This window comes from Protopterus annectens, chromosome 7.part0 (assembly GCF_019279795.1).
Source record: "Protopterus annectens isolate FY-2018-M chromosome 7.part0, PAN1.0, whole genome shotgun sequence".
Lineage (NCBI taxonomy): Eukaryota > Metazoa > Chordata > Ceratodontiformes > Protopteridae > Protopterus > Protopterus annectens.
Window position 1 is genome coordinate 1,160,328,781 of NC_056739.1, and position 27,147 is coordinate 1,160,355,927.

The window sequence follows — 27,147 nt, forward strand, 5'->3', positions numbered from 1 at the left end:
TGTAGATGTTCGAGTGTATTCACTGTTGCAGTCATCACTTTTGGGTTATCTGCTTGCAGTAGCCCTCAGTCGGCCTGATTAACAAAGTCTTGGGTCTTGCGTCAGTTGCTGTCCCTTCTTCCATGGCATCAGGTTGTCAGGGGTATAAAACATGCAGCCGATGCCATTACATCAGTTTTTCTTGACCCAGAAGTCAGGTGCCCCCTTAATAGGAAGCAATTAAAGCTATAAATATACAAGGTTATACCTCCAACAAAAAAGCAAATACACCAAAAAGCTTTTGAAGATAGCAAAGGCAAGTAGAGGTATATCCAAAAAAGAAAAAGAAGGGGGCTGGAGGGAGGGTAACCAGGACTGCAACAGTGGATACACTCAAACATCTACATTTATGGTAAGTGTACACAGCTGTACTATGTTCTTTGTGTTTCACTGTTGCAGTCATAACTTTTGGGTAGATTCCCAAAGTTAAGGATGGGAGGAAGAATTTAAATAGAATTAGGACAAGCTAAAAGGCCCTGCAAGACTGCAGTGGTAAAGCCAACTCTGGATTTAGAGAAAATTGGCAGATGGTAATGACTGGTGAAAGTATGTACAGAACTCCAGGTAGCAGCTTCTAGGATGTCCCTGGTAGGGACGCCTCTGAGAAAGGCTGTAGAGGTAGATGCAGCCCTGGTAGAGTGGGGTCTGATCCCCTGTGGGATAGCTTTTCCATGGCGTTTGTAGCAAAAATTAATGCAACGGCCTATCCATTTGGAAATGGTTTGCTTTGAAATAGCCTTCCCCTCTGCCCCTGCAGCAAATGCCACCAGCAGTTGATCAGATTTCCTTTGAGGTTTAGTTCTGTCCAAGTAGAATCTAAGTTGCCTGTGCACATCTAAGGAGTGCAGAATCCGTTCCCCTTTGTTCTGTGGATTAGGAAAGAAGGTTGGCAAATGTATGGACTGATTAAGGGCCACGCTGGATACCACCTTGGGCATGAAGGAGGGATTGATCCTGAGAGACACCCTGTCCGCATGAAAGATGATGAAAGGCTCCACTGCCATGAGGGCCTGTAATTCAGATACCCTTCTTGCTGAAGTGATTGCTAAAAGGAAAGCTGTTTTCCAAGAAAGGAATTTTAAGTCCGCAGTGGCAACTGGCTCAAAAGGAGGAAGGGTGCACTTTTCCAATACAAAGTTGAGGTCCTAGGTTGGAGTTGGAGCTCTCCTGGGTGGTTGTAGATTTCTGGCCCCTTTGAGGAACTGCTTAAGCAGTGGATGAGAGAAGAGGGGTGGTTCTGTGTTATAATGTGCTAAGATGGCTGAGGCGTGAAGTTTGATGGAGGAGAAAGACAGGCCCTTATGAACAACTCGGTTAAGTATTGTAAAATCTGAGGTAAAATGGGCACTGTTGTGCTCATCCCTTGAGATTGGTTCCAGGAACAGAATCTTTTCCATTTTTCAGCGTAAGACTTTCTGGTACTAGGTCTCCTTGCCTCTAAAATGATATCCATCACTGGTTTACTGAGGAATGGTAAAGGAGAAATTATGTAATTAGCCAGGCTGCTAGATTCAGTGTTTGAAGTTGAGGATGCAGAATTTGGTTCTCCTGCTGAGACAACAGAGCAGGAGTCTGAGGCACGTGCCATGGGGCCCACAGTGACACACTGTGCAAGAGGGGGTATCAGTGTTGTCGTGGCCAGTCTGGTGCAATCAAAATCGTCCTTGGTTTGTCTTGTTTGATCTTTAGTAGTACATTGGAGAGCAGAGGCAGAGGAGGAAAGGCATAAACTGATAGGTTTTTCCAGATGAAGGACAGAGCATCCACTTTCCAAGCTTGTTTCTGGGGAGTCCTTGTGCAGAATTTGTCCAACTGATAGTTTTGGGGGGAGACAAAACAGGTCTCTATCTGGGCTCCCCCATTTGCTTGTCAACATGTTGAAAATCATGGTTTCCAGTTTCAACTCATGTGGGTCCATGAGGTTTCTGCTTAGTTCATCTGCCAGTGTATTTAGTTTGCCTGGCAGGAATTGAGCTTGTAAATGTATGTATCACATAACAGTGGCATTGTCCGTCTTTACCATTAATTGACCTGGAAGAATGTGGTCCTTGAAGGCTGTCAGAGCATTCTGTACCACTAACATTTCTTTTTGATTGATATGCAGGTGGATTTGACTTGGGTACCATTTGCACTGAATGCACTTCCCTGCCAGGTGGGCCCCCCATGCATAGTCTGATGCGTCTGTTAAGGTTTGTGCGCCAGGGGGTATTGTGAATGGTAGTTCCCTGTTTTGGTGGCAGGCCTCTGCCCACCAAAGGAACTCTAGACGTAGGCAAGGTATGATAGGAATCATTGCTTCTAGATCCTGTGAATATTAACACTGTAGGCTTTTGAGACACCACTGCAGTTTCCTCATATACAGCCTTGCATATGGAATTAGAAGAATGCAGGAGGCCATGAACCCCAAGGCTTGCAGAATTTGCCTTGCAGATATAACTGGGTTTTTGTGGCCACTTGTTTGAAGTAGGTTGTCAAATGAATCCGTTTCTCTGGCGTGAGGAAAGCCATCTGGGAAGTTGTATTCACGCTTGCTCACAGAAATATCATTTGTTGACAGGGTACGAGTTGTGATTTAATTTCGTTTATGGTGTACCCAGGACAAATCAGTACCCTCTGAACAAAGGCCAGATGATTCAAAAGTATGTCCTGGCTTTCTGCCTGAATTAGACAATTGTCCAGATATGGGTATATTTGAATATTTCTTTGCCTGCAGAATGCAATGACTGGAGCTAGGCACATTGTGAATACCCTGGGTGCAGTAGATAAGCCAAAGGGCAGTGCATGGAACTGATAGTGCATGTAGCCTACTTTGAAGCACAGGAATTTTCTGCAAAACTCCCTGATAGGGATGTGCAGGTATGCTTCTTTTAAGTCTAGTGTTGCCAACCATGCATCTTTGCATAGCACAGGAAACAGATGGTGAAGAGTCGGCATCTTGAATTTTGGAATCACCAGAAAGGTATTTAGAGTAGAAAGGTCCAGGATAGGACGCCATGACATTTCTGGGTACCAGGAAAAGTCTCAAACAGAACCCTTGTCCCTTTTCCTCTTCTGGTACCAACTGAATAGCTCCCATGCTTGAGAGAGAGAGAGAGAGAGAACTTGATTTTGGGCCTCCGCCCACTGATTTGGGGGTAGATCTGGCCACCCGCTTGGTGTTGGTAAGATGTGGAAGTGAAATCTGTATCCTTGGGACACTATATTTAAAACTCATTTGCCCTGGGTAATGAGTTCCCAGTTTTTGGCCTGCAGACCAGTCTTTCCACCTAAAAGAGCATTCAGTTGGGAAGTGTTTGGAAGTTTTAGAAGCAAGTCATTGAGACTGTTTTTCATAGGGGGTGTCTTACTACTCCCTGATTTGGGTGCGGAAATCCCCTACTGCTTAGTCTTGTGTGTCCCCTGGGTCTGAAACTTGGGGTTTCTGCTATGTCTGGGTTTGGCTTGAGAAGACCTTGAAGAGGCTGGAAAGGACCATTTCTTAGAGGGCCAGTGCCTACTAAATCTAGGAGACTGAACTAGTACGAAATATTTAACAGTTTGCATAGATTTAGCTTTATCTTCCATCTTTTTAAGAACTTCCTCAGCCTTGTTGCCAAACAGGCGGTCCTGATTTAAGGGAGCATCCAACAATTTAGCTTTAACATGATCAGGTAAAGATTGCTCCTTAAGCCAAGCATGCCTTCTGAGCACAGAACCAGTAACAACAGCCCTGGATGAGGCCTCTAAAGAATCAAATCCACATTGCAAAGTATGTTTTCCAACCTGTTTAACAGAATGCATTAAGTCCTGTAATTCTTTATTTTACGCACAGTCAGGAATCAACATCATTTTTTGTTTAAGCAATCCAATAACATGTTGTTGATACTTTAACATATGAAACTGGCAGTTTAATGCCCTAATGGCCAAGGTTGCAGAAGTGTAAGGCTTCTTACCCCATCTATCCAGTGATCCGGAGTCTCTTATCAGAAGGGGTAGGATTTTTAGCAGTAGAAGCCTTAATGCCCTTGGGTCCCTGTGAAATAGTCTCTGGATCCGCAATAGGATTTTTAAAAAGGAACTTGTGTGAATCAGGAACCCTGTAATATCTGTCAGGTTTTCTGGGAGAAGGAGGCAAGGAATCAGGGGACAAACTAGATTCCGAAAAAGCATCATCAACAATGTCTAGTACAGGAGGAACAGCTAAAGGCCTATGCTGAGACAGGAGTAAGAAATCCCCAAGCCTCTTTTTTGAATCAGAAAAATCCTGGCTTTCCGAGTGGAAATGCTCCCTTAGAGTATGTAAGGTTTCACCAAAAGAAAAATCCTCTGGAGGGGAAGCAGAGGGAATAGAGTCCTCTGCATCAGAATCCTCATAAGTAGATAAGGACAAATACAGATAATCAGAAGAATAAGAAAAATCAGAATCCTGGTCAGAAGATTCATAAACAACTTCAGTCCTAGGTCTCTTAGAAGGGGGAGGCTGGCTTCCCCTTATAAGTGTTATAAGATGTTCAGCCATTCTTATCATTTGTTTTTTAGGCATAGAAGCCTGAGCATGCAGCCTGGGCATCGTTTTTTTAAGCACGGTTCAAGATTTAGGCCAAAAAGAAGAAGGAGGCGTTGGTTTAATATGCAAGTCCGTAGGCCTGAATACACCCTCAGAAGCCGGTGTCTGCACAGCGGCTCCGGACCCATCCAAGGTAAAGACATCCGCAGGTTCCATAGCTGAAGCATCTTGCGGCATACTGGACTCCGAATGGGTCTTAGTAGAGGCTTCCAAATCAGAAGTAGTGGGTATCAGGGGCTGCAAAAGCACCTCAATGAGTACCGGCGAATTGGCGACTGGCTTAGGAGAAGCGTGGTCGGCAGTTTTGGACCTCAGCGGCCTGTCTTTATCCTTGTGTTTTTTCAGAATCCCAGTAGTCGGATGGCTAACCGACGACATTTCTAGATAATTAAACCGAGAACCAAAATATTTTGAGGTGAAAATATACCGGCAACAGACTAAATAAAGCACAAAACCAGCAGCACAGTACGTCGTGGTCAGGGCCTAGGCAAGGAATACAGTATGAATGAAAACCTTTATGAGGTATTTGCTTTCCACAAGTAATGCAATTATTAACTTTTACTGACATTGGTAAGGAGCAAGAAAAAGTTTCCCTAGCTTTAGTTGAAGACTTCGGTTCTGAAACTCAAAAATGAAAATTTCAGGAGTCAGCCGACCGGCACCTGCGACCTGCTTCTGCTTCGGGCACCGTACAGCAAGAAAGTCTGAAGCAATGGCGTCAGCTGCATGTTTTATATCCCTGATGACCTGACGTCATGGAAGAAGGGACAGCAACCGATGCAGGACCCAAGACTTTGTTAATCAGGCCGACTTGAGGGCTACTGCAAGCAGATAACCCAAAAGTGATGACTGCAACAGTGAAACACAAACAACATCTCCATTGCTTAGATCTCTCCATTCCCTGGACTGCTGTCTGGGGGGGGGGGGGGGGTCTGCTTCCCTTGAGTCTTAGCTGAGCTGGCCTGAAGGGGACCGGAAAGGACCAGTGCTTGGACGGGCAATGCCTACTGAACCTCAGAGGCTGGACCTGTAAAAAGTCTTTTAACTATCTGCATAGCTTTAGCTTTTTCTTCCATCTTTTTTTAAGACCTCTTCTGCCTTGGTGCCAGACAAATTATCTTTGTTCAATGGTGCATCCAATAATTTTGATTTGATATGGTCTGGCAAGGTCTGTTCCTTAAGCCAAGCTTGCCTTCTAAGAACAGAACCCGTGACCGCTGCCCTACAAGATGCTTCTAGGGCATCAAAACCACACTGCAAGGTGTGCGTAGTAACTTGGTTTGCAGAATGCATATGCTCTTGTAATTCTTTATTTTCTGCACAAGCAGGAAAGGAAAATATTTTTTGTTTGAGGAGCTCCATGGTATGCTGCTGAAATTTCAGCATGTGGAACTGACAATTTAGTGCTCTAATGGCAAGAGTTGCAGAGGTGTATACTTTTTTATCCCATCTGTCTAAAGCTTGGGAATCCCTGTCTGAGGGGGAGGGATTATTAGCTGAGATTGCTTTAATTCCTTTAGGTCCTTGGGAGATGACCTCTGGGTCAGCAGTAGGATTTTTGAAAAGGAATTTGAGAGAGTCAGGGACTCAGTAGTACCTGTCAGGTTTCCTGGGAGCAGGAGGAAGGGTGGCATGAGTCAAACTGGATTCCATAAAAACATCATCCACAACATCTAGGACAGGAGGAATGGCTTAAGGTCTGTGCTGTGGTAAATCTAAGAATTCCCTGAGTCTCTGTTTTAACTGAGGATAGTTCTGACATTCCCATTGGAAATGCTCCCTTAAAGTATGTAGGGTTTCACCAAATGAAAAATCCTCTGCTGGAGAAGCAGAAGGAATGGATTCCTCTACATCTGAATCCTCATAAGTAGACAGGGGTTTGCATGTCTTCATATTCAGAAACCTCAGAGTCATCGGACTCCTGTTCAGATAAAACTACTGGAGACAAGTCTCTTTTTCTTTTGGAAGGGGTAGCCTGACTTCCCCTAATAAGCATAATAAGGTCTTCCACCATTTTAAGCATTTGAGATTGAAGCATGGAAGCAGGTGCCTGAGCTTGGGTCGTCGTTTTTTTTGGCGTAGTTCGTACCCTGGAGCTTAGAATCTCTGTAATTTTAGAAAGAACTGAAGACGCAAAAGAAGTTGTCGGTTTGTGTCGTGTATCGGTAGTGCAAAGAACTTCCTCGGAAGCCGGTGTCTGCTCAGCGGCTCCGGACCCATTCAAGGTAGAGACATTCGCAGGATCTGTAGTCAAAGAAGAGTCTTGCTGCATACCGGACTCTGAGCAGGTCTCAGTAGTGGCCTGCGAATCCACAGAAGCGGGAATCAGGGGCTGCAAAAGCACCTCAACTGAGGACCAGAGAACTGACTACTAGCTTAACAGAAGTGTAGGCAGTTTTGGACCTGTGTCTTTATCCTTATGTTTTTTCAGAAAATCGGTAGTCAGATGGCTTACCAAAGCCATATTGGAATACGAGGACTGAGAACAAAAATGTTTAGCTACAATAAGGGCCCGATGTCGTATAGTTCTGGCATTGAACAAAGCACAAAAGCTACAGCGAGGAACATCGTGGTCTGGGCCTAAACAGGCGACGCAGTAAGAATGGAAGTGTCAGTGTGGTATTTGATTTCCATAGGCAAGACAATTGTTAACTTTTTCTGACATCGGTTAGAGCAAGAAAAAAGGGATCCCCAATGGGGTACTTAGCTTTAGAAGACTTCAATTCGCAAACGAAAACTCATGTAGCGGCCGACCAGCACTCGTACGAACCGCTTCTGCTTCGGGCTCCTCGGCAAGAAAGACTGATGTAATGGCATCGGCTGCCTGACTTTATACCACTGACGACAGTCCTGGAGCGACAGCAACCGACACAGAAATACTAAGCCTCTGGTATTCCGGCCGACCGAGGGCTATCCCTGGCAGGATAACCCAAGTGTGATGACTGCAACAGTGAAACACGAAGAACATCTAGTTAAGTCTTCAAAAGCTAAATACAATAATAAAATAGCTTCCCAAGCAAATGATAAATACAAAGCACTTTTTTATTTATGTCTGAAATCTTAAGGGAAATGCTCAACAATGTGCTGAATTGGCACTATCCATACTCAGCCAGAAGAAATAGTAAACGTGCTGGTCGATAACTTCAGCTCAGATTTCACCCCCTCATTACCTCTGGTCACTCCCCATTTCTTTGTCTGTTATCCCAAAAGAAAACGTCATTACTGCACTCTCTAACGCAAGAAACATGGCATCAGTGGGCCCTGATGGAATCCCAGGGTGCCTCTTAAATAGCTTGAATCATGACTTAATAGACCCACTTAGATATCAATTTAACCAGAGTCTCCAGATAGGCTTTGTCACAGAAGCCTGGAAACTACTGACCCATAGGTCTGACTAGCCTCATATGCACGGCTATGGAAAGGATAATCATGGATCTGATTAATAACATAGGAAAATCTCCAGACTCTAGACCCAACCCAGTTCAGCTTCCTCAAGGGCAGGTAAATCTCCAGACTCTAGACCCAACCCCAGTTCAGCTTCCTCAAGGGCAGGTCTTGCCTGCAAAATCTGGTGGACTTCTTTGAGAACGTCACCAAGGTCATGGATGAGGGTAAAGAAGTTTGCACTGCCTACCTTGACCTGGTCAAGGCACGACACAGAATCCCACTCGAGTATTATAGAGAAACTCACAAAATTGGGCATAAACTTCTACATCACCAGATGGAGAGCCAAATGGCTCACAGATAGAACACACATGTTGTTAGACTTGGGGAATCCACATTCAGCAAGATGCTAGTCACCAGTGGAGAGCCACAGGGCTAAGTTCTGAACCCCCTCCTGTTTGGGATTTACTTCTCAGACATCAAGGCAAATGTAGCTGGCCTTTGGCTGACCAAGTTTGCTGATGACTGCAAGTTGGGGGCAATCAATGACTCACCAAACGATGCTGATATCCTACAGAAAAGGTCTGATGCAGATTAATGATTAGTGTCTGAGACATGGCCTCAAACTAAATGCGAAGAAGTTGATGATAATACCCTTTGTAAAATCAAATACCCCTAAAAATTATAACACTGACAGCACCCCCCAAGAGTGGACCCAGTGGTGATCGATCAGGGGACTCAGTAATCTAAACTTTAACCACCATGTGTCAATGGTAGTGAGGAAATTCTTCTACGTGGCTCACCTAATAAGTAAATGCATGGAATCCAGATCTAAGAATGTCATAGTACCACTGTACTCAGTCCCCATCAGACCAATAATCGCCTACAATGCACCCTTTGGCATGTACCTCACCAGGCACCTGCAACAGCTGGAGTGTACTCAGCTTTCTCACTAACATACCAACATGTCATACGCAGACCTATTAAAAGCCCCATCACTGTGTTCTGTTTCCTACCGATTACTGAGGGATGATCTGTGCCTGACCTACAAGGCAGTCTCTAACCCAGCTCCAATAGAAATGTTGCATATTTTCAAAATTAACTGCACGAGGGTTACCTGCTCCAAAGATTTAAACCTGATCTTTGACATGAATAGATCATGCTGGAGACACATATACGCATCCCAGACATTGTCCCTCTTCCGGAATAGGCTTCCTATTAAGATGAAGTAAAGCCCTTCCCTTACCATCCTAAAGTGCAATCTGGACCAATGGATAATAACAAATTCACTGCAGGGGTAGTGCCCATGTCCCTTATGGACAGAGGCAGTCTGCATAAATAGTCAAAAACCCACTTGCTAACCCTTATCTTTTCCCCAGGGATAGAAAATAGAGTAAAATTTAGGTAAGACTGGCTATGCTTATAAGGACTCTTGAGCCGCTAGCACTGTAATCTCCTATGAACCACAAGAACACAGGATCATGTCATATACAAGGCAACTTGACTAGTGACCATGTGCACCTTGTCAATAATTGACCTCAGGCTTTGGTATGGTAAGACTGAGTGAGGTCAAAGTTTCAGTATAGCAATAAGTTATATGTGATGACTTAAAATATATTATGACGTTCAAAGCTGAGGGACTCATATAAGGTTTAGGGATGCTATTTTACTGAGTTGACAGATTAAAAAATATGAATATTACATTTTGAAAGACAGTTATCTCAAAAAGAAATCAGTGAAAAATTAATTATAACTTGAAATGATGGAAACAAGACAAGCTGGCTTGGTAAAGGTTATCACAAAGTGTACACTGTGTACACTCTCTGTAACCTTTCTGAGTGAATAGACAGCACAAGCATTGTAGGACGGATGTTCTTGAATTCATAAATTATATACATAGTGTACACTTTGTGGTAACCTCTACGAATATGGCCTATGCTCTTTTATGGGTTCTAAAGCAGAGGAAATGACAAAGATTAAGTGAAAATAAATTAGAATAATAGATACGATTTTAGTGTAAAGTATGCAAGTACTATGAGAAATCTGGAGTGGTAGATGTAAGGTATTTTATAATGATCAATGGAATAATGAAGTAGGGGTTAAGCAGATTAGAGTACTTGCGGTTTAGAGTAAGGGCTATGTGAGGGAATAGTTTTAATTTTGTGCACGAGTGTTAGTAGATAGGAGTGCAGAATTCTGATATCTGCTTAACCCCTACTTCGTTATTGCATATGTTACTGCAAATGGCTAAAGAAAAAAAAAGAAAGTAAGATTTATTTGTAAGATTTTAAATACATTTTACTACTTTTTTGTATTTCAGTTTACAGTGTAATTTATACTCAATTTTGAGAACTCTTTGTTTTGGTATGGTAACTACCTGAAGAAATTCAATAAAGCACCATTACTCTTTTATAACAAAAAGGACTTGAACTTAAATGGTGAAAAAGAGAAAGTGTGTGGGAGCAGTAGGTAAATGTCTGTGACATGCATGTGTGTGTTATATGTATGCATACATATTTTATATATATACATATATATATATATATATATGGATCCCCTTTATAATCTCGAAATACTGAAATCTCGTATTTCAGTATCCCGAGACGATAAAGGTGAAAAATCAGAATATCGAAAGTGCATAAGCACGAATTTGAATATCTCAAATCCGTGCTTATGCATTTCCTGTAAGGTACGTGAAGTGTTTGGCTGGGATGGTGTCCGGAATTGAAGGTGAGTGAGTGTATGTGTATGTTTTTGTACATTGTATGTGTGGGTTAGGGTAGGGAGGTGTAAGTATGAGTGTGAGTATTGGATGTGTTGGTGTTTGTGTATGTATGATGTGTATTTGTGTGTGTGTGTGAGTGAGTGTAGAATGCCGTGGTGTGATTTTTTTTTTTTTTCGTTATGTGTGATCTCAGAGTTGGTATATATAAGTAGGGGTGTGTGGGGTGCGCAGCCCCTCCCCACATAGGTAGTGCAGGGGGGCTTGCCCCCTTGCTTACATGTAGTGTAGGATTGTGTGGCTTGTGTGGTGTGGGTAGAAGGGTGTGTGTATTGTGTGGTGTATGGTGTATGTATGTTCGTGATTGTGGGTTTCGGGATTGTTAATGGTTCGGCTTTATAGTTTTGAGATATTGAAATTCGAGATTTCAGTATTTCCAGATTATAAAGGAGAACCATGCACATATATATATATATATATATATATATATATATATATATATATATATACACATATATGCATATATATAATATGTATATATGTATATACATATATATATATATATATACACACACACACATATACACACGTATGTGTGTGTCAATGTGTGTATGTATGAATGAATAAATATATATATATAAATATATATATATATATATATATATATATATATATATATATATATATATATATATATATATACACACACACACACACACACATCTATGAGTCTACTTGAAAGGAACAAAATCCCACTTAACCCAACTAAATGTCGAGATGACATTGCTGAAACTTAAAATGAACGAACATTCGGATCACCGATTAGGAACTCAGGAAAAGTAGCCATGTGTCTGGCACCACAAAAAATCAAAATGAAGCAAATTAAATACACCCACACCACAGTGGGAAAAGGAGCAGGGCAAAATTCACAATGGTAGTAAAGTGGTTCCTTTCCCACAGTAACTTTCCGGTCATCTGAGTGTTTATTAAATTGTGGTTTGGGCGAAGTAGTCTTGGTCTCTAGAAATTCGGGTAAGTGGTTTTTCGTTCAAGTACACTTATATATATATATATATATATATATATACACACACACACACACACACACACACACACACACACACACACACACACACACACACACACACACACAAGTATAAAAATCTACATACTTGGCTGGAGTTTTGCAGTTCACTTTCTCGAATGCTGACTTTGTCAACAAGATGTACTGATGTGTTTTTTCAAATGATGAAAAACAATGCTTTTTGAGCAATGAGATGATCAAATGGAGAAATGTTGACTGGTTTGTACAGGGGATGGTGTTGAGTTATGGCAAGCAGCCGTATATGTTAATACCAAAACTTTTGTTTATACTGAAAGTTTCAGGATTACGGGTGGGAGTATGTGTGTGAGCATTTGCAGTTTATAGTGAAGAGTAAGGTCTGGCTAAGTAATGGAATAGTTTTACTTTTGTCTATGAGTGTTAGTATATAGGAATGTGTGTGAGTGCCTTGTTTAGTGGTCCTCTTAGGGAAAGGAGTGTAATGTGTAGAGTTGAGGTTTGGGTTAGAACAAAGGTAGGATGGTACGTGCATGAGCACACACAAAATATCCAAACTTTTCTTTGTCTAATCCTGATAACCTCTTAATCTCTCTCTCACCAATCCCAGTTTATCATCTTCTTGTACACTTTCCACAGTTTTTAACACAAATCACTCATATTTAAAAGATCAGTGCATTTTATTGTGTATATATGTGACCAGAGCTGGAACTACGCCGGGACAAAGGGAAAGCAAGCTGCTAACAGGATGTGAACAGCAGGTGCATGGAGTATGACTGCAGTGCCAGCATTCATTTATAAAGACACGAGAATATCATGGCTTCATAAATGATCCCAATACTACATTCTTGATTGCAACTGAAGCTCAGTGTATGCTAGTAACTAAAGTAATGTGTTTGTTACAGTCGTAGCAAGCAGTTTGCTACAGTTACAAATGTAGAGAAGCTCTTTTTTTTTTGGCCCTCAACTTTGAGAAGACCTTTTTTTGTTTGTTTTCAAGTTGGGGTTGAGGGGTTGCCAGTCTGGGGAACTGTCAAGGGAACCAGATGACTTAGCCAAGGCTCTTGTATGGGCTAAGTAATGCTCGCTAAGTACTTCCATTCTTACTTTCATAAGCCCTTTGGAATCTTTCACATTCATCTGAGCTACCACCAACCCATACAGATAAATATATACATATACGATCTGAGGAAGACAACAGTCGAAAGCGCTTATCTTCAAGGGACAGTTTTGAGCTTTTTTATTTTTCATTTTATTTTCAAGTCGAAGTTTTATTCGTATTAAAGGACTACATTTTAATTGGAACACTTGTGGATTTCGTTGATTGGCCATTCTTGGGTGGATTTTCTGTCTCTTTTTTCAACCCATACAGATAGGATTCTGTCTAAATGTCTTATCAGAAAGACACAGCACCTTAAGAGTGAAGCATTCCCTTTATAATGTACTGCAGTATCAGAACAGGAAAAAATGAACTTATGTACTCACCATAACATTCCATCTGCGTTCAGATGATGAAAAACAGTGCTTTTTAAGACATTCTGGAGTTCTGGCATAAGATCCAAGAGTCTACATCATGGGGGTCAAATGGTTTACCTGCTCAACTACATATACTACATTTGACGGGAAACATGAGCTTATAATTTTGTTCTGGAAGTAATGAATGTTAAATATGAAAACTACTGTCCCATCATCTATTCTGCTGATATATAAAAGTGACGTACAGTGTTTTGTCACCAGTATCCTGCAATGATTTAAAGACTACTTCTTCTTCTTTCGGCTTTTTCCTGGTTAGAGCACCTGTCCGCTCATGATTGGTAGTGGAGTTATTACGGTGTCGAGTTGCCAGCCCGGCGCCCAACCTTCCACAAAAGGCGCATGCTCTCGTGCCTAGGGCCAATTTAGAGTGTCCAATCCACCTACAGCATGTCTTTGGGATGTGGGAGGAAACCGGAGCACCTGGAGGAAACCTACACGACCACAGGGAGGACATGCAGACTCCGCACAGAAGGCACCCCAGCCGAGGATCGAACTGGAGAACCTCTTGCTGTGAGGCCGCAACGCTAACTGCTGCACCACCGTGGCCAACAAATTACACTCCAAGTGCTGCATTGACTTATGGATAAGCATAACACTGTTTGACTCAGTGTTCTTACATGTTTACGTAATGGGATCTACTCTGAGGTACTTTTTTAAACAAAAAACATCTTTATTAAATTACCACTTATGACATGGGCAATCATACATTTATATAAATGAAAACAAACGATATTGGCACAATACCAGCTGCAAACATTTTACATCACAAACCATACTGACACAATTCTTGCTGCAAATACTATATATCACTTATAGTCTACCCAATCATTGTCAAACATTACATAGCTTACTCAAATCCTGCCTTCTTTTAAACCTCATTCCTCCCTTGTATGCATTGTTCACAGAATTCCCATTTTTCCCTATGTGATTTGCATCTACCCTTTTCCTAAAGATCCCAATTCCAATTGTTTTACCTCTGTTGGTATAGTCACTACTTCTAGTACAGCTGGTTTAGACTTTGACTTCCATTGTCTAGTAACTGCTTTTTTGGCAGCGACCATAATTAGACTCTGCAAGGCCTTACTGTGTATAGGCAATTCCGATTCTGTATCATAGCTCAGAAAAATCATTTCCTTAGTTACATCAAGTATCTCAGAATAGTCTGTAGGGAATCCTTAAAGTCTGCCAACTCATTACACTCCTAGAAAATATGTTCCCAATTAGCTCTTTCTTCCCCCATCATACCTCCATCATTTGCTGTCTACCTGAGGAAGAATTCTCTGGAGTCTACTTGGGATATAAAAATATGTACATACTTCTAAAGCAAAAATCCTAAATCTTGCAGATTTTGTTGCTTGTTTGGGAGACATACATATATCCACCATAGTTTCTTTCTGAATTGCTTATCCAGTCTCTCGTCCAAATGCTTTCTAACCTCCTTTGATCAATTCTTGTAGTTATCATCCAATAGTTTATATGCTCTACTAATTATTCCTTTTTTTAATAGCAGATTCTATTAAAACTCTAAAAGTGCTGGTCTTTCATTTAGGACCTCCTATTTTTTTCTCTTTACTTTACATATACTCTTGATATCAATCCTTGATAGCAAAGGCAATCTATAACATGCAGTCCAAATAAACTCTTGGCGTCTTCTCATTCTATTACCTTTCCCTCTCTAGTTATTTGTTCCCAATGCCTCGGCTCCTTTGCCAGTTTTCTCCAAAAAATTCCAGCCCCTTCTTGCCTACTGTCTGTATCCCTATTGGCAGAATCACCTTTCTCCATTCCTGTGTTGGCTTAGTTCTTAGAATACCTTCTGCTACTTTGTGAATATTATATTATGTACAATTATTATCATCCTTAAAGGTCTGCATCCAAAATCCCAGTCTATGCTTGTTTTTTGAGCTTCCCCTGTGTTTCATCATCCATTTCCACTTTGAATTATAGGTTTCTGCTTGTGCTATGTATAGGAGCCTTAACTGTGTAGCTCTGAAATAACCCTTCAAATTGGATAATCCCAATCCGCCTTGTTCTGTTGGAAGAATCAGCTTACCCCGCTTGACTCTAGCAGTCTTTACCTCCCAGACAAAATCCTTCAGCTCTTTATTAACTGCTATCCAGAACTTCTCCTCTGGTTGATAAAAATATGCCTGACCTATGTATGTGACTAAAGGGACTAAACATTTTAACTGCTTGTATATCTTACTATCCATATAACAGAGCTTCCAACTTCACCATTTTTGTATTATATTTTGTTTACTAACTTCTCTCATATCCTTAGCTGCCACACCAGAACCATTTTTAATCCATTCTCCTAAATACTTCATTTGATCATGTTTCCATAAATATGGATACTGCTGAACCAATTTGTCTGTGGGTACATAATTTACCACTATTGCCTCTGTTTTAGCTTAATTAATTTTAGTATCCTGAAAAGATCTGAAACGGTCTCAAAACGCTCCACAATAATGTAATATGCTTTTCTGGTTTTATCAGGTATAAAACAATATCATCTGCAAATAGAAATATCTTTTCTTAACCACCATACCAATTATATGTTTGAATTTCTGTGTCACTTTGCCAATGGTTTTAAATATAATGCAAATAACAAAGGGAAAAGAGGACATCCCTGCCTCGTTCCTCTGCTCAAGCCGAAATTATAAGAGGGGAACTCACCCAGTAATTTTTGCCTCAGATCCCTCATACATCCTCCTAACCAAACTTATAATTTTATCAGAGAATTCAAATGCTACCATTGCCCTGCTCAAAGTCTCAACCTACTCTGTCAAATGCTTTCTCTGCAGCAAGAACCACCAGCAACAGTGGTATTTTCCTACATTCTGCTTCCCTCTGGATCATCAATGTTTTGTTAATGTTGTCAAATGTTTGCCTCCCCTCCACAAAACCACACTCATCCATATCTATCAATTTTGGCATGACGTTTGCCATTCTTTTAGCCATTATAGGCAAACACTTTATGATCATGGCTTAATATTGAAATGGGCCTGTATGAAGCTAGACCTGATGGATATTTACCTTCTTTAGGTATTACAGCTACAACCGCTTTCTTCCAGGATGTTGGTACTTCTCCTCCTCTTAAAATATTGTTAAACTAAACCTTCCAGTCCTTTATCAGTTTTTTTTTTCACTCCTAGCTTCCAAAATTCCTCAGGAATACCATCTATTCCTGCGGACTTTCCTGTAGATTGGTTATGCATTACCATTTTTATCTCATCTCCTCCTATCCTGTTAGTAATTGAGCCTCATCTACCTCCAACCTTGGGATATTAAATTCTTTCATAAACATTTCCATTTATACCTTTTTCTTGAGTCTCTCCTTTATATAGACTTTCACAGAATTTCCAAAATATTTTTAATACCTCTACAGGATATCTTGTTCTAGGTTCCCTAAGCTTAGCGACAACCCTTTCTACTTTCTGCTGCATGAATCGTTGTGCTAAAAATTTTTGTGCTCCTGAGTTTTCAAAAACAGTTGCTTAATAGCAATTTCATGCATATCATTGAGGTAATCCCTTATTTTCTGTTTGACATTCTGTAGTTCTCCTCTTCTTGTTTTGTGTGATTTGCCCTATTCTGTAATACTTTAACATGTCAGTCCCTCTAAATAATTCTTGTTACTGCTATACCATATATCCCTTTCTTTTATTTCCACCCTCTTTTTAAACTTCACTTTAATTTTATCCTACTCTCTAGCTATATTTTCAGAAAAAATTGTACCTTCTCTAATAGCTCCTGAATACATTTCACTACATATTCTTTAAATTCCTCTCTTTTCAACAGACAGGCGGGAAAGTGCCAGTGTCTCATTTTTATTTTAGCTATTACTGGTACATGACCTGAAATAGTTAATGGGTGTGTATCAAGACCTTCAATTAAATGGACATGTTCCTCTGAAATGTAAATTCTGTCTAACCTATCTCAATTTTTGTATCTTGAGGAATAATATGAAAATTCTCTCGAAACTCCTACTACTGAATTCACATCTTCAGTGCCAAGTATTTTAATAAATTTCTTCAAAAGTCTACCTTCCTTTGTTATACTTTCCATTCTGGGCCCCCAGACACATCTTCACTGCTGCAAATCAAATTTCAGTCCCTACCTATAAGTAATATTCGTTGCTGAAAACGGATTATTTCTTCTATAATTTTCTTAAGCTCCAGTTTAACAGTTTTAGGTGGAATATAAACACATGCCAGTGTAATCCCTCCTCCCTTTCCAGTAGTCCCTTAGCACTACAAAATCCATCATTATCATCTTTTTTATCCTTTTCTGTCACTACTGGAAGTCCTCTTGCATTAATACAAGTACTCCTCTTTTCCTTTGTTCCAGGTATTCCTCTGAATAACCATCCTGAAAACCTTTATCAAATTAACATGTTCAGTTCTTCACAAGTGTCTCCCCTGTGGTATAGCTATTTGCATTTTACATTTTTAATACAGTTCACTACTCCTTCTTTTTGTATTTATCTGTGAGACCACTGACATTTAAAGACATTATAGAAAGCATAATTGTATTAAAAAGTGATTATACCCACTTTTTATGTACAACAACTTTTACCTTCCAAATAGGAACAAATGCTCCAAACTGACAGCCACACTTACAGACTTGAGTTAACCTAAAAGAAAAGTTATCCATGCTAAGATGCATAATACAGCATGTGCTTCTACTAAGTGCTGTCTGGTTTTGTCTCATCTTTATAGCACTCCCAGCTGGGGAAACATCTGAACGCTTTCAGAGAACATTATCTCCTAGCCAATTTCTCTTTATCAGATTGTCTCCATGGAGACATGAGGACCAGATACAGAATTGCTACTAAGAATACATTTATTTGTTAGAAAAACATCTTAACATATTCAATATTCTTTTTCATTTACTTCCTTTCTCTTAAAACTTGTTACTAGATCAAGCTAAGGGCCTTAATTCAGTCATTTCCCATGCAAGAATGAGAAAAAGCACATTCGTTTTTCTTTTGTCATGCTCTTTTAACCAGACTTTTCTTCTCTTTTTTTCCCTTTTTTTCATACTGCAGTGCTTACATTTCTTAAAACTGAACAAGGGAAAGAGAAGAATGGAGAAAGAAAGGGGGAAAAAAAGAAAAAAACAGGAGCACCTGTTTACAACAGTATCCTCATTACACTTAAAAATAACTGAGAAAAATTTACGTTATAGCATAACCAACCCAAAAAGTAAATGGATGACAGTCCAGTGTCAACCTACACAAAGTGCAGTAACCAGGAACCGACTAAAGGCACTTGTGAAGAACCACGCAGAATTGTCACTTTTATTCATAAACTTAAAAACACAAATGCTTACTGATTCACCACATTTTCGTCCCAACAAGACTTCTTCAGATGAGTGCTTAAACCTACTAACACTGTTTAAATACTTTTCCCGATAACATGATCAATTAATGCAAATTCCATTACTTATTAAATTAAAACAAAATGAAATCATAAAAACATATTACCTAAAACCACTAAAAGTACTTGTTAGTGAATGTAAAAAAAAATGTTAAATATGTAAAAACAGTGTTAAAAACTTTGTAAAGCATTCTGAAATGTTAAATGCACATAAATATGTAAGGAGATAGATTAGCCTAATGGTCTATAAAATAGTACTATTAAGAAAAAAAAATTACTTACACAACTTTCTCCTTCCTCTTCTCCTCCCCCAAATTTTTTCAGAACATTAAATGACATGAAGTATGAACTACAGCATATGTTTTAGAGTCCCGCACAAGTCCAAAAAAGTCCATTACTTCCAGATTTTCTTGTTCTGTCACATTTAGCGAATATAATTATTGCTTTGTAATCCCACATTTGTCAATTTTCAAGTTACTGTCTCCGCTTCATTTCCAATGTACTCTCGATTCTTCTAATGAACAATCACGCTCCCTTCCTTCTCTCCAGCATTTTCTGTTGAAACATTGGAAAGGGTTTCACAGGCACAGTCTCTATGTGGTCTTTATTACCAGATGAACAAGCAGCAGAATCTCCTTCATTTTCACAGCTCACTTTTTGTTGGACAAACTTTTGTACTTCCTCCTTAGCATGTACTTCATTAAAGAATGATTTTGTCCCTCCAGGGAAGAATATTTTGAAGATAGCTGCGTACAGCAGTTTTAATCTCATGCCTGATTCTCGACATTCCCTGAACAGTAGAATAAATTTACTTCTCTTCTGCCTGGTGTATAGTGAGTAATCATTCTCCGCAATCACTCTGCTGCCTCCCACTTTTAGTACTTTGCCCTTCTGCCACAATTTTATCAGAATCAACTCCTTCTCCTGGTATGACTGCTGCTTTACTATTAAAAATATAGGTTACTTTCTCATAGCCAGGTTTCGAGCATACACACGATATGCCCTTTCAATTAACAACTCCTGCCGTGGAATACCAGTCCAGTTGTTTATTTGTGCTTTCGTGAAATTAGTACAATCTGTTCCTTCCAGCTTCTCTGGTATAGCTGAAAATCTCAGGTTTTCCCTACGTGTTCTATCCTCTAATTCTATTATTTTTGGAAACATCTCTTCTTGAGCAGTCTCCTATTCAGCCCGCGTTTTCTTCATTTTGATCTCTGATTTTTGCAGTTTTATTACCTCATGCGAATATCTGTTTAAAACTTCTTCCATTTTTTCCAGCCTTTCGTTATTTGATTTGATATACTCCATCAATGTTTTGTTTATTTTTAACCAGGTTTGTGTGCAATTGTCTTATACTTTCCTCCAGGTTACTGGAAGTCATGTCTGGAGTTTGCACTGTTTTTTGCTGAACAGCTGCAGTACTTTTTGTTTTTTTCCTCACCTTTTGTAGCTGATGTTCCTTCAGGTCCTCTGTATTTCTTTTTTTCCTGGCATCCAGGCAGTGCACTTACTAGCCAGTTACTGAAATTCACCCAGAAACACAAAAGTCTACTGTCCTTCTCTGCTGAGTTTATGTTTTCACATTGGGAGAGCTAGAAAGAAGCTGTCAAAGTGCAGCCATCTTGGAAGTCCCTACTCTGAAGCATTAATAATGAATGCTTCATAGCATAGTTTCCTGACCACACTGTTACTCCACTCCATGTGACCACAGGGCCAAATCAACTAAAGAGCACAATTTAAAAGTATTTTTGAATGTGGACTGCACCACCTACATCCAATCCAGTCTCTAAATATATTAACTCTGAGGGTGCATCTACTCAGAAAAAATGGAAATGCAAGTTAAAAAAGTTTTAATGTTAATATTTACTTAAATGCAACAGTGGAATGGATACTGGGATAGTTGCCATAAGGAACTTGGCTAGTGTAAATCGGGATGATTAGTAAAAGCACACACATAATGTACAATATACAACCTATATTTTTTGCCTTTAAGGTGAAACAGCAGGCCAACAAAATGAAAGCTGAATTTTAAAATAAGCCATTTTTAGATTATTGCTCTAGGTCCCCCAGTCTCTTTCCCTTTTATCAAAACATATGCCTTGCCAAAAGAAAACAGGCACCATCACCTTTGTATGTGCCATACTTCATTCCCTCCTAATTGGAAGAATAAGTTTCTGAAAAGGTATGGTAATGATTTTTAACAGGACTAAAATGTCTGGGCTTAACTGATCTATTTAAATAAAACTTGGCACCCACAGCTGCAGACAGACTCATGTTTCTACTAGCATCTTATGATGCAAAATAAGAGCATGCATTTTACAACTGGGCTTACAAATTACCTTTGGCAGTTTCTGAATCCAGAATTTTTTTGTGGACTTCTGTTTCTTTTTACATTTATGACACATGTACAGCTCTGACTCATCCAGCTCCTCCAAATCAGTGAAACTTTGTAGGCAGTCTAGGCGGGAAGAAACAATGCTGTTAGTAATACAACCAATGATGGAATCTACATGAGGCACTAAAAAAGAGCTTTTATTGTTCTCAAAACAGATGCAACCTACATGATAAATAAAAGAAAAGGTGTTCATTCAAACATTCTAATGGTGCAGACATGAAATGAAAGCTATGTACTGTTATACCATTTGGATGCCTTAATAATGCTTAAAGCCCTTCCCAGAAGGAAAGAACAGGCTGCCCTAGCAGCATGTCTTCAAAAGACTACTGCAGTGAAACACACTTATTGAAGAAGTGGCTGTAAGGTTTTAAGATGATGGCAGAACTCAGTCGACAGTGATGGCAGACATCAACATAAGCAAACCTAGACAGCACCTTCTCTCCCAAATTTTCCACCATCGTTCTAACTTAACTGCCTCACTATGAGCCGAGAGAGACTTCAGCTTTCTATCTCAGGAGACAAACTGATGGTAAAAGAATAAAGAATTCCGCTTTTATCAGTGTATGCAAATGAAATTAAACAAATATCAAAAAGCATATATCCTAAACTTGAGATCTTTGCTAATTACACCAAATCTAGCAACAAAGCAAGATCAAACTGAGCTCTGCTATAAACTGTATCCATAGTGAAGTACTTGATGATCGTGTCTTCTATACTTTCCAGGATAGGTTTACAGGTTTCTTTACAAGAAGCATAGATTCATAGGTACTTACTAAGCTACTGATTTGTGAGGATCTTTAGAAGCTTACCTTTACATTCCCTTGAAGTTTTTAGCCATTATATTTTAAGTACAAATAACCCAGAGACAAGTAGAACATTTACACATTGCTCCTATTCATGATGGACAAGGGTCCTAAATGAGAGTTGAATATTTGGTCACCTATCCATTTGTCCAGATTACATTTGAATAGTGTAAAAAAAGAAGTTATGTACTGACCATAATGTTCCATGTTTGTTGTCCAGTATCTCGCCTTCAGTCTTGCTGGCCAGGTTTGGTGCCGAAACTTGGATCCGACTCGGCCGTATACCAAAGCTCGAGAGCTTCTACTGGCTCGAGTCTAAGTCTTATCCCATGGTGCTTAGCAGCTGTTCCCCAGATCTCATTTGAAGGAGAAAGGTTCCTATCATATATTCAATATCCAAAAGGATAACCTATAAAACATACGGTCATAAAGTTAACAAGAAAAGGCAAGAAGGGAATCAGACTTTATCTTCCAATTTTGAGAAATTTCCTCTAGATCGTCCAGGAGGGGGACGACTGGGTGGGACACAAGACTGAAGGCGAGATACTGGGCAACAAACATGGAACGTTATGGTGAGTGCATAACTTCTTTATGTTATGTTGTCCCATCTCGCCTTCACTCTTGCTGGTTGGGACAGAGTCCCCAGCACCTTTTTCTTGGGTGGCTCAAGGGAATAAATTCTTCAGGACAGTGGAACCAAAGGATGCCCTGTTCTGGACGGCCACATCTACTTTGTAATGAGTAATAAAGGTATGAGGGTTAACCCATGTAGCGGCAGCACAAACTGCATACAATGGAAGTCTGGATTGAAAGGCAATGGAGGTAGATACCGCTCTAGTTGAATGCCCTTTAACTTTTCCTGGCAGTTCTTTATTGTGGGAATCCTAGACATAGGTGATGGTCTCAGTAAGCCATTTGGACAGGGTAACTTTTGAGATTGCTAAACCTTTTTTATTTTCTGAATAGTAGACAAACAATTAGTCTAACTTTCTGAATTATTTGGTCCTATGCAAGTAAACATGCAACTGTCTATGTACATCCAATTGGTGGAGTTTATACTCTGCCTTGTTGCCATAGTTAGGAAAAAACACTGGTAATTCTATATTTTGGTTTAAATTTGCTTGAGAACAAACTTTCGGTAAGAAGGAAGGTTTTGTTCTGAGGGAGACTCTATCTTTGTGGAAGATCAAACAGGGTGGACGGACAGACGAGGCTTGCAACTCTGATACTCTCCTAGCTGAAGTAATTTCTGTCAGGAAGAATGTTTTCCAAGATAAAAATTTTAATGAACAAGATGATGCTGGTTCAAAAGGAGGCAGGATCAAAGATGATAATACTAGACTGAGGTCCCAAGGAGGAGGAGGTTCTCTGAAGAGTGGTCTTAACAGAAAAGTACCCTTGAGGAAAGCTTTGCATAGTCTATGGGACATTACACTAGATCCGAAGTCTCCCACATGATAATTAGAAACAGCAGCTAACTGAACTCGAATAGTGGCTGCCGCTGCTCCTTGATTAAAAATTTCTGTCAGAAATTCCAGAATTGCAGGTACAGATGCTGTAAAGGCATCTGTGTGTTTTTTGTTTGCCCAACAAGAGAACCTCTTCCATTTGCTTGCATAAAGTTTCCTAGTCGTCTGCTTGTGCGAGGAGACTAGAATGTGACAAACTGCAGGGGATAATTCCGGAAGCCTGGCTAAGATTGAAGTGGAGAAGCCAAGCTGTCAGCTTGAGGCTGTGGAGGGCAGTGTGGAGCATTCCTGACTGATGCGTCAGAAGATCCGTCACTGGGTCCAGGATCCATGGGTCCTTCTGAAGGTGGAGTCAAAGAAAGGGGAACCAAATCTGACGAGGCCAGTATGGCCCAATGAGAATTAACCTGCGACTCAATAACTTTGCTTTCTGGATAACCTTGATCAAGGGAAAAGGGGGAAAGACATAACGAAGTCCCAGGGGCCAATCATGAACAAGTGCATCTCTCGGTGACTCTCCTGGAGGGAGAATTAGGGCAAAGTAGTTGCTGAATTTGGTATTGAAGGGAGTGGCAAAGAGGTTGCAGCAAGGCTGGCCCCATTTGCAAAAAATTCAATTCGCAACTTCCTGATTGAGGGACCAATCATGAGGCATGAGAATTGCTCTGCTTAGCTTGTCTGCTATAAGGTTGGATTTCCCTGGGATGTGCGTTGCTGTCAGAAAGCGTTGAGAGGATATCGCCCATTGCCAAACTCTCTGGGCCTCTCGACATAGGGGGTAGGATCTTTCCCCCCCTGTTTGTTGATGTACCATACCACTGACATATTGTCTGTCTGAATTGCAGTAGTCCCCATGGGAAGACAGTTCTGAAATGCTTGCAACGCCAGAAGCACCGCCCTCATCTCTAGGACACTGATGTGCAAATGGTACTCGTGATCTTTCCAAACCCCTTGGACCGTCTGTCCCAGATAATGCCCCCCCACCCTATCTGGGACGAGCCCGTGGTTACTGTAGTGACAGGCTGGGGAAGTACAAATGGTCTACCCATTGTTACCCGAGTGGACTGGACCCACCAAAGTAGGTACTTCTTGCAGCAGTGTGTTATGAGGATCTTGTGAGAAATAGGTAACCCCTGTATGGGTCATTGAGCGAAGTGTAGCCAATGCAATATTCGCATGTGAAGTCTTGCCAAGGGAAGTAGTGTTACCGTTGCTGTCATAGAGCCTAGGACTTTGAGGGCAAATCTTACCTGTACTTTTTCCTTGTTGAGTAAGGTAAGCACTTGACTGTGTAGTGTTTGGATCCTTTCTTGAGGAACTTTTGCCAACATGTCATTTGTATTTAAATCTGCACCAATGAAGGTAATACGCTGTGATGGCAAGAAGGCAGACTTTTCTGCATTTATAGTAATGCCTAGTTTTGAGAAGAGATGGATGGTGTAGTCTCTTGCTTTGATTAGTAGCTGCTTGGTGGTGGCAGTTAGGAGCTAGTCGCCTAAGTATGGAAACACCTGGAATCTCTAACGTCTCAGATGAGCCGTGACTACTGCCATGCATTTGGTAAACACCCTCGGGGCTATGGTGAGTCCAAAGGGCAGAGCTCTAAACTGGTAATGACCATCTGCCAGCATGCCTGTCAATCTTTAAGTGGTAATAGGCATTCTGAAGATCGGAGTATAGACTGCAGTGTTACCATCCGGAACGTTGACTTTTTCATCGACTTGTTAAGTTTGCTGAGATCCAGTATGGATCTCCAGTCCCCTGTCTTTTTTGTAACTAAAAAAAACCTTGAGTAAATTCCAGATCCTAGCTGGTCTGCGGGGGCTTCTTGGATGACTTTTTTTTTCTAGCAATGTTTGAATTTCCTTGGCCGAAAGAGACTCTGGCTCCGAGAGGCCGGGAGATCTCCTCAGCACCGAGGAGGGTGGCTTCGAGGCTGTGGGAGCCGAACTCACCTGAGTCGAGGCGTCGAGTGGGAGAGCCAGCTCTGACAAGGGTCCAACTCGACTCTCTCCCCCCAGAGTAGACCAGGGAGTATCGGCCCCTAGGTCCCTCGATAGACAACAGCATCGAGGTAATCGGAGCGGATGTCGGAGCCGAGATATCAGTAGTGATTACTGGCTCTGGCTGTTCCAGCACAACAACTTCCCATACTCTCTGGCTCCAAACTCATCCGAGTCGGAGAAGGACTAGGCGTAACTGGAGGTACCATTGTCGGCTCCACGATCCGATGAGCTGAGCTCAAGAGAATTTCTGCTAGGGCCCAGGTCCAGAGCAACCTCTTCACTACCTGCTCCAAATCATCGTCCGATAGCCTGGAGGATCTAGAGGAATGACTCCACAATTTGTGGCTACCTGCCACCAACTGTAATAAAGGAGATTGTGGCACCGAGAGAACAAGCTCCAAGGACAGTGACTGACTCCTTTTCTGGTTCCGCAACGGTTCCGATGAAGCAGATGGAATTGAGGGAGAACTATTTTTTTTCAGACCCGACAACTTTCGGATCCGAGGAAGTAGTAACTTTGATGCTGCTTGTCGGCTCAGACACCGAAGCCAATGAAGCAGCCCTTTTAGATGTATCCAATTTGGAAGTCTGATTGCCTTCATTCAATTTTAATAAGCCCCTTAAAATGAGCTTGTTTTTTCTTTCCTGTAAGACCCTGGCACTAAAACTATGACAGATGGAGCAGGAATCTTGGAGATGGACTGGTCCGAGACAGTACACACAACTAGTGTGTCCGTCAGTTATGGACATTTTCTGAGTGCAGGAATCTCACTTTTTAAATCCCGATTTATATTCCTTAGTTGGTTCTTTTGACATATCTACTGTAAGGAAGACACACTATGACTGTAAAACATAAGAATTAACAGGAACATTTTTTTTTTTTTTTTTTTTTTTTTAAGAGAAGAGAAAGGAAAAAGGGAGGAGGAGAAGTCTCTAAGTTAAACGACCATCTCCTCCAGCTCTAACTTCAACAGTGACTCCCAAGAGGGGAAGAGAAAGGTAAGAATTAGCACAAAGGCTAATAATATAAGACTAATAGGTCATAACAGATAGTATTTAGAAAATTACTAGTATTAAGGTATGACAAAAATCTAATTTTACAAGCCTGAACCAGCGAAGACAATCCCGAAGCTTCAAGCGGCAAAAGAGATCTGGGGAACAGCCGGTAAAGCACCATGGGATAAGACTTAGCCTCGAGCCAGTACAAGCTCTCGAGCTTTGGTATACGGCCGAGTTGGAGCCAAGTTTCAGCTCCAAACCCAACCAGCAAGAATGAAGGCGAGATGGGACAACATAACATCAAGTACTTTGCTTCATGTGTAGAGGAAAATGATTCTGAAAAAATGGTATTCTTTGTGGTACTTACCTAAACCCTCCAGCATACTCTATGTTGCAAAACAGATTGAGATCTCTTGAGTAGGTGTTTATGCCACTCATTGGGCCTGCATACGTGCAGTAGGTCTGAGTTGAGGCTCTGTATGTAAGGAAGAGATCCCTCCTTAGTAGTCTGTATGACACCAGGAAGAGGGACAAAACTTTTGAGGCAGTCTGCACAGATTTTATGCTTTAGGCTCTGGATTTTTTTAGTTAGAAAGCATCGTGGTCATTTAAGTTGTGTCAAATATTTGAACGGGTATGAACCAAAAGGGGCATTATACTGAATTATTAGCCTGAAGAGTGTGGAAAACAGTGGAATTCTTACATCCCTGGACCTGGATGCCATTCATTTAGTAATAAGCTGTGCAATGAAAAAAGACTTTCTTACAATAGTGGACAAATGGTGATTAAAGTACAATTCATTGTCTA

At 40.7% G+C, this 27,147-nt stretch overlaps 1 protein-coding gene across 3 annotated transcripts in view; it reads right to left on the minus strand.

Moving 5' to 3' along the window:
* Nucleotides 1-27,147, minus strand: part of USP3 (ubiquitin specific peptidase 3) — a 1,626,170-nt gene that overhangs the window by 297,238 nt on the left and 1,301,785 nt on the right. For all 3 annotated transcript variants that reach the window (XM_044077747.1, XM_044077746.1, XM_044077748.1), the window contains one exon: nucleotides 21,008-21,126. In XM_044077747.1, coding sequence (XP_043933682.1) covers nucleotides 21,008-21,126 — 119 coding nt within the window. The remainder of the gene's footprint in view (nucleotides 1-21,007; nucleotides 21,127-27,147) is intronic.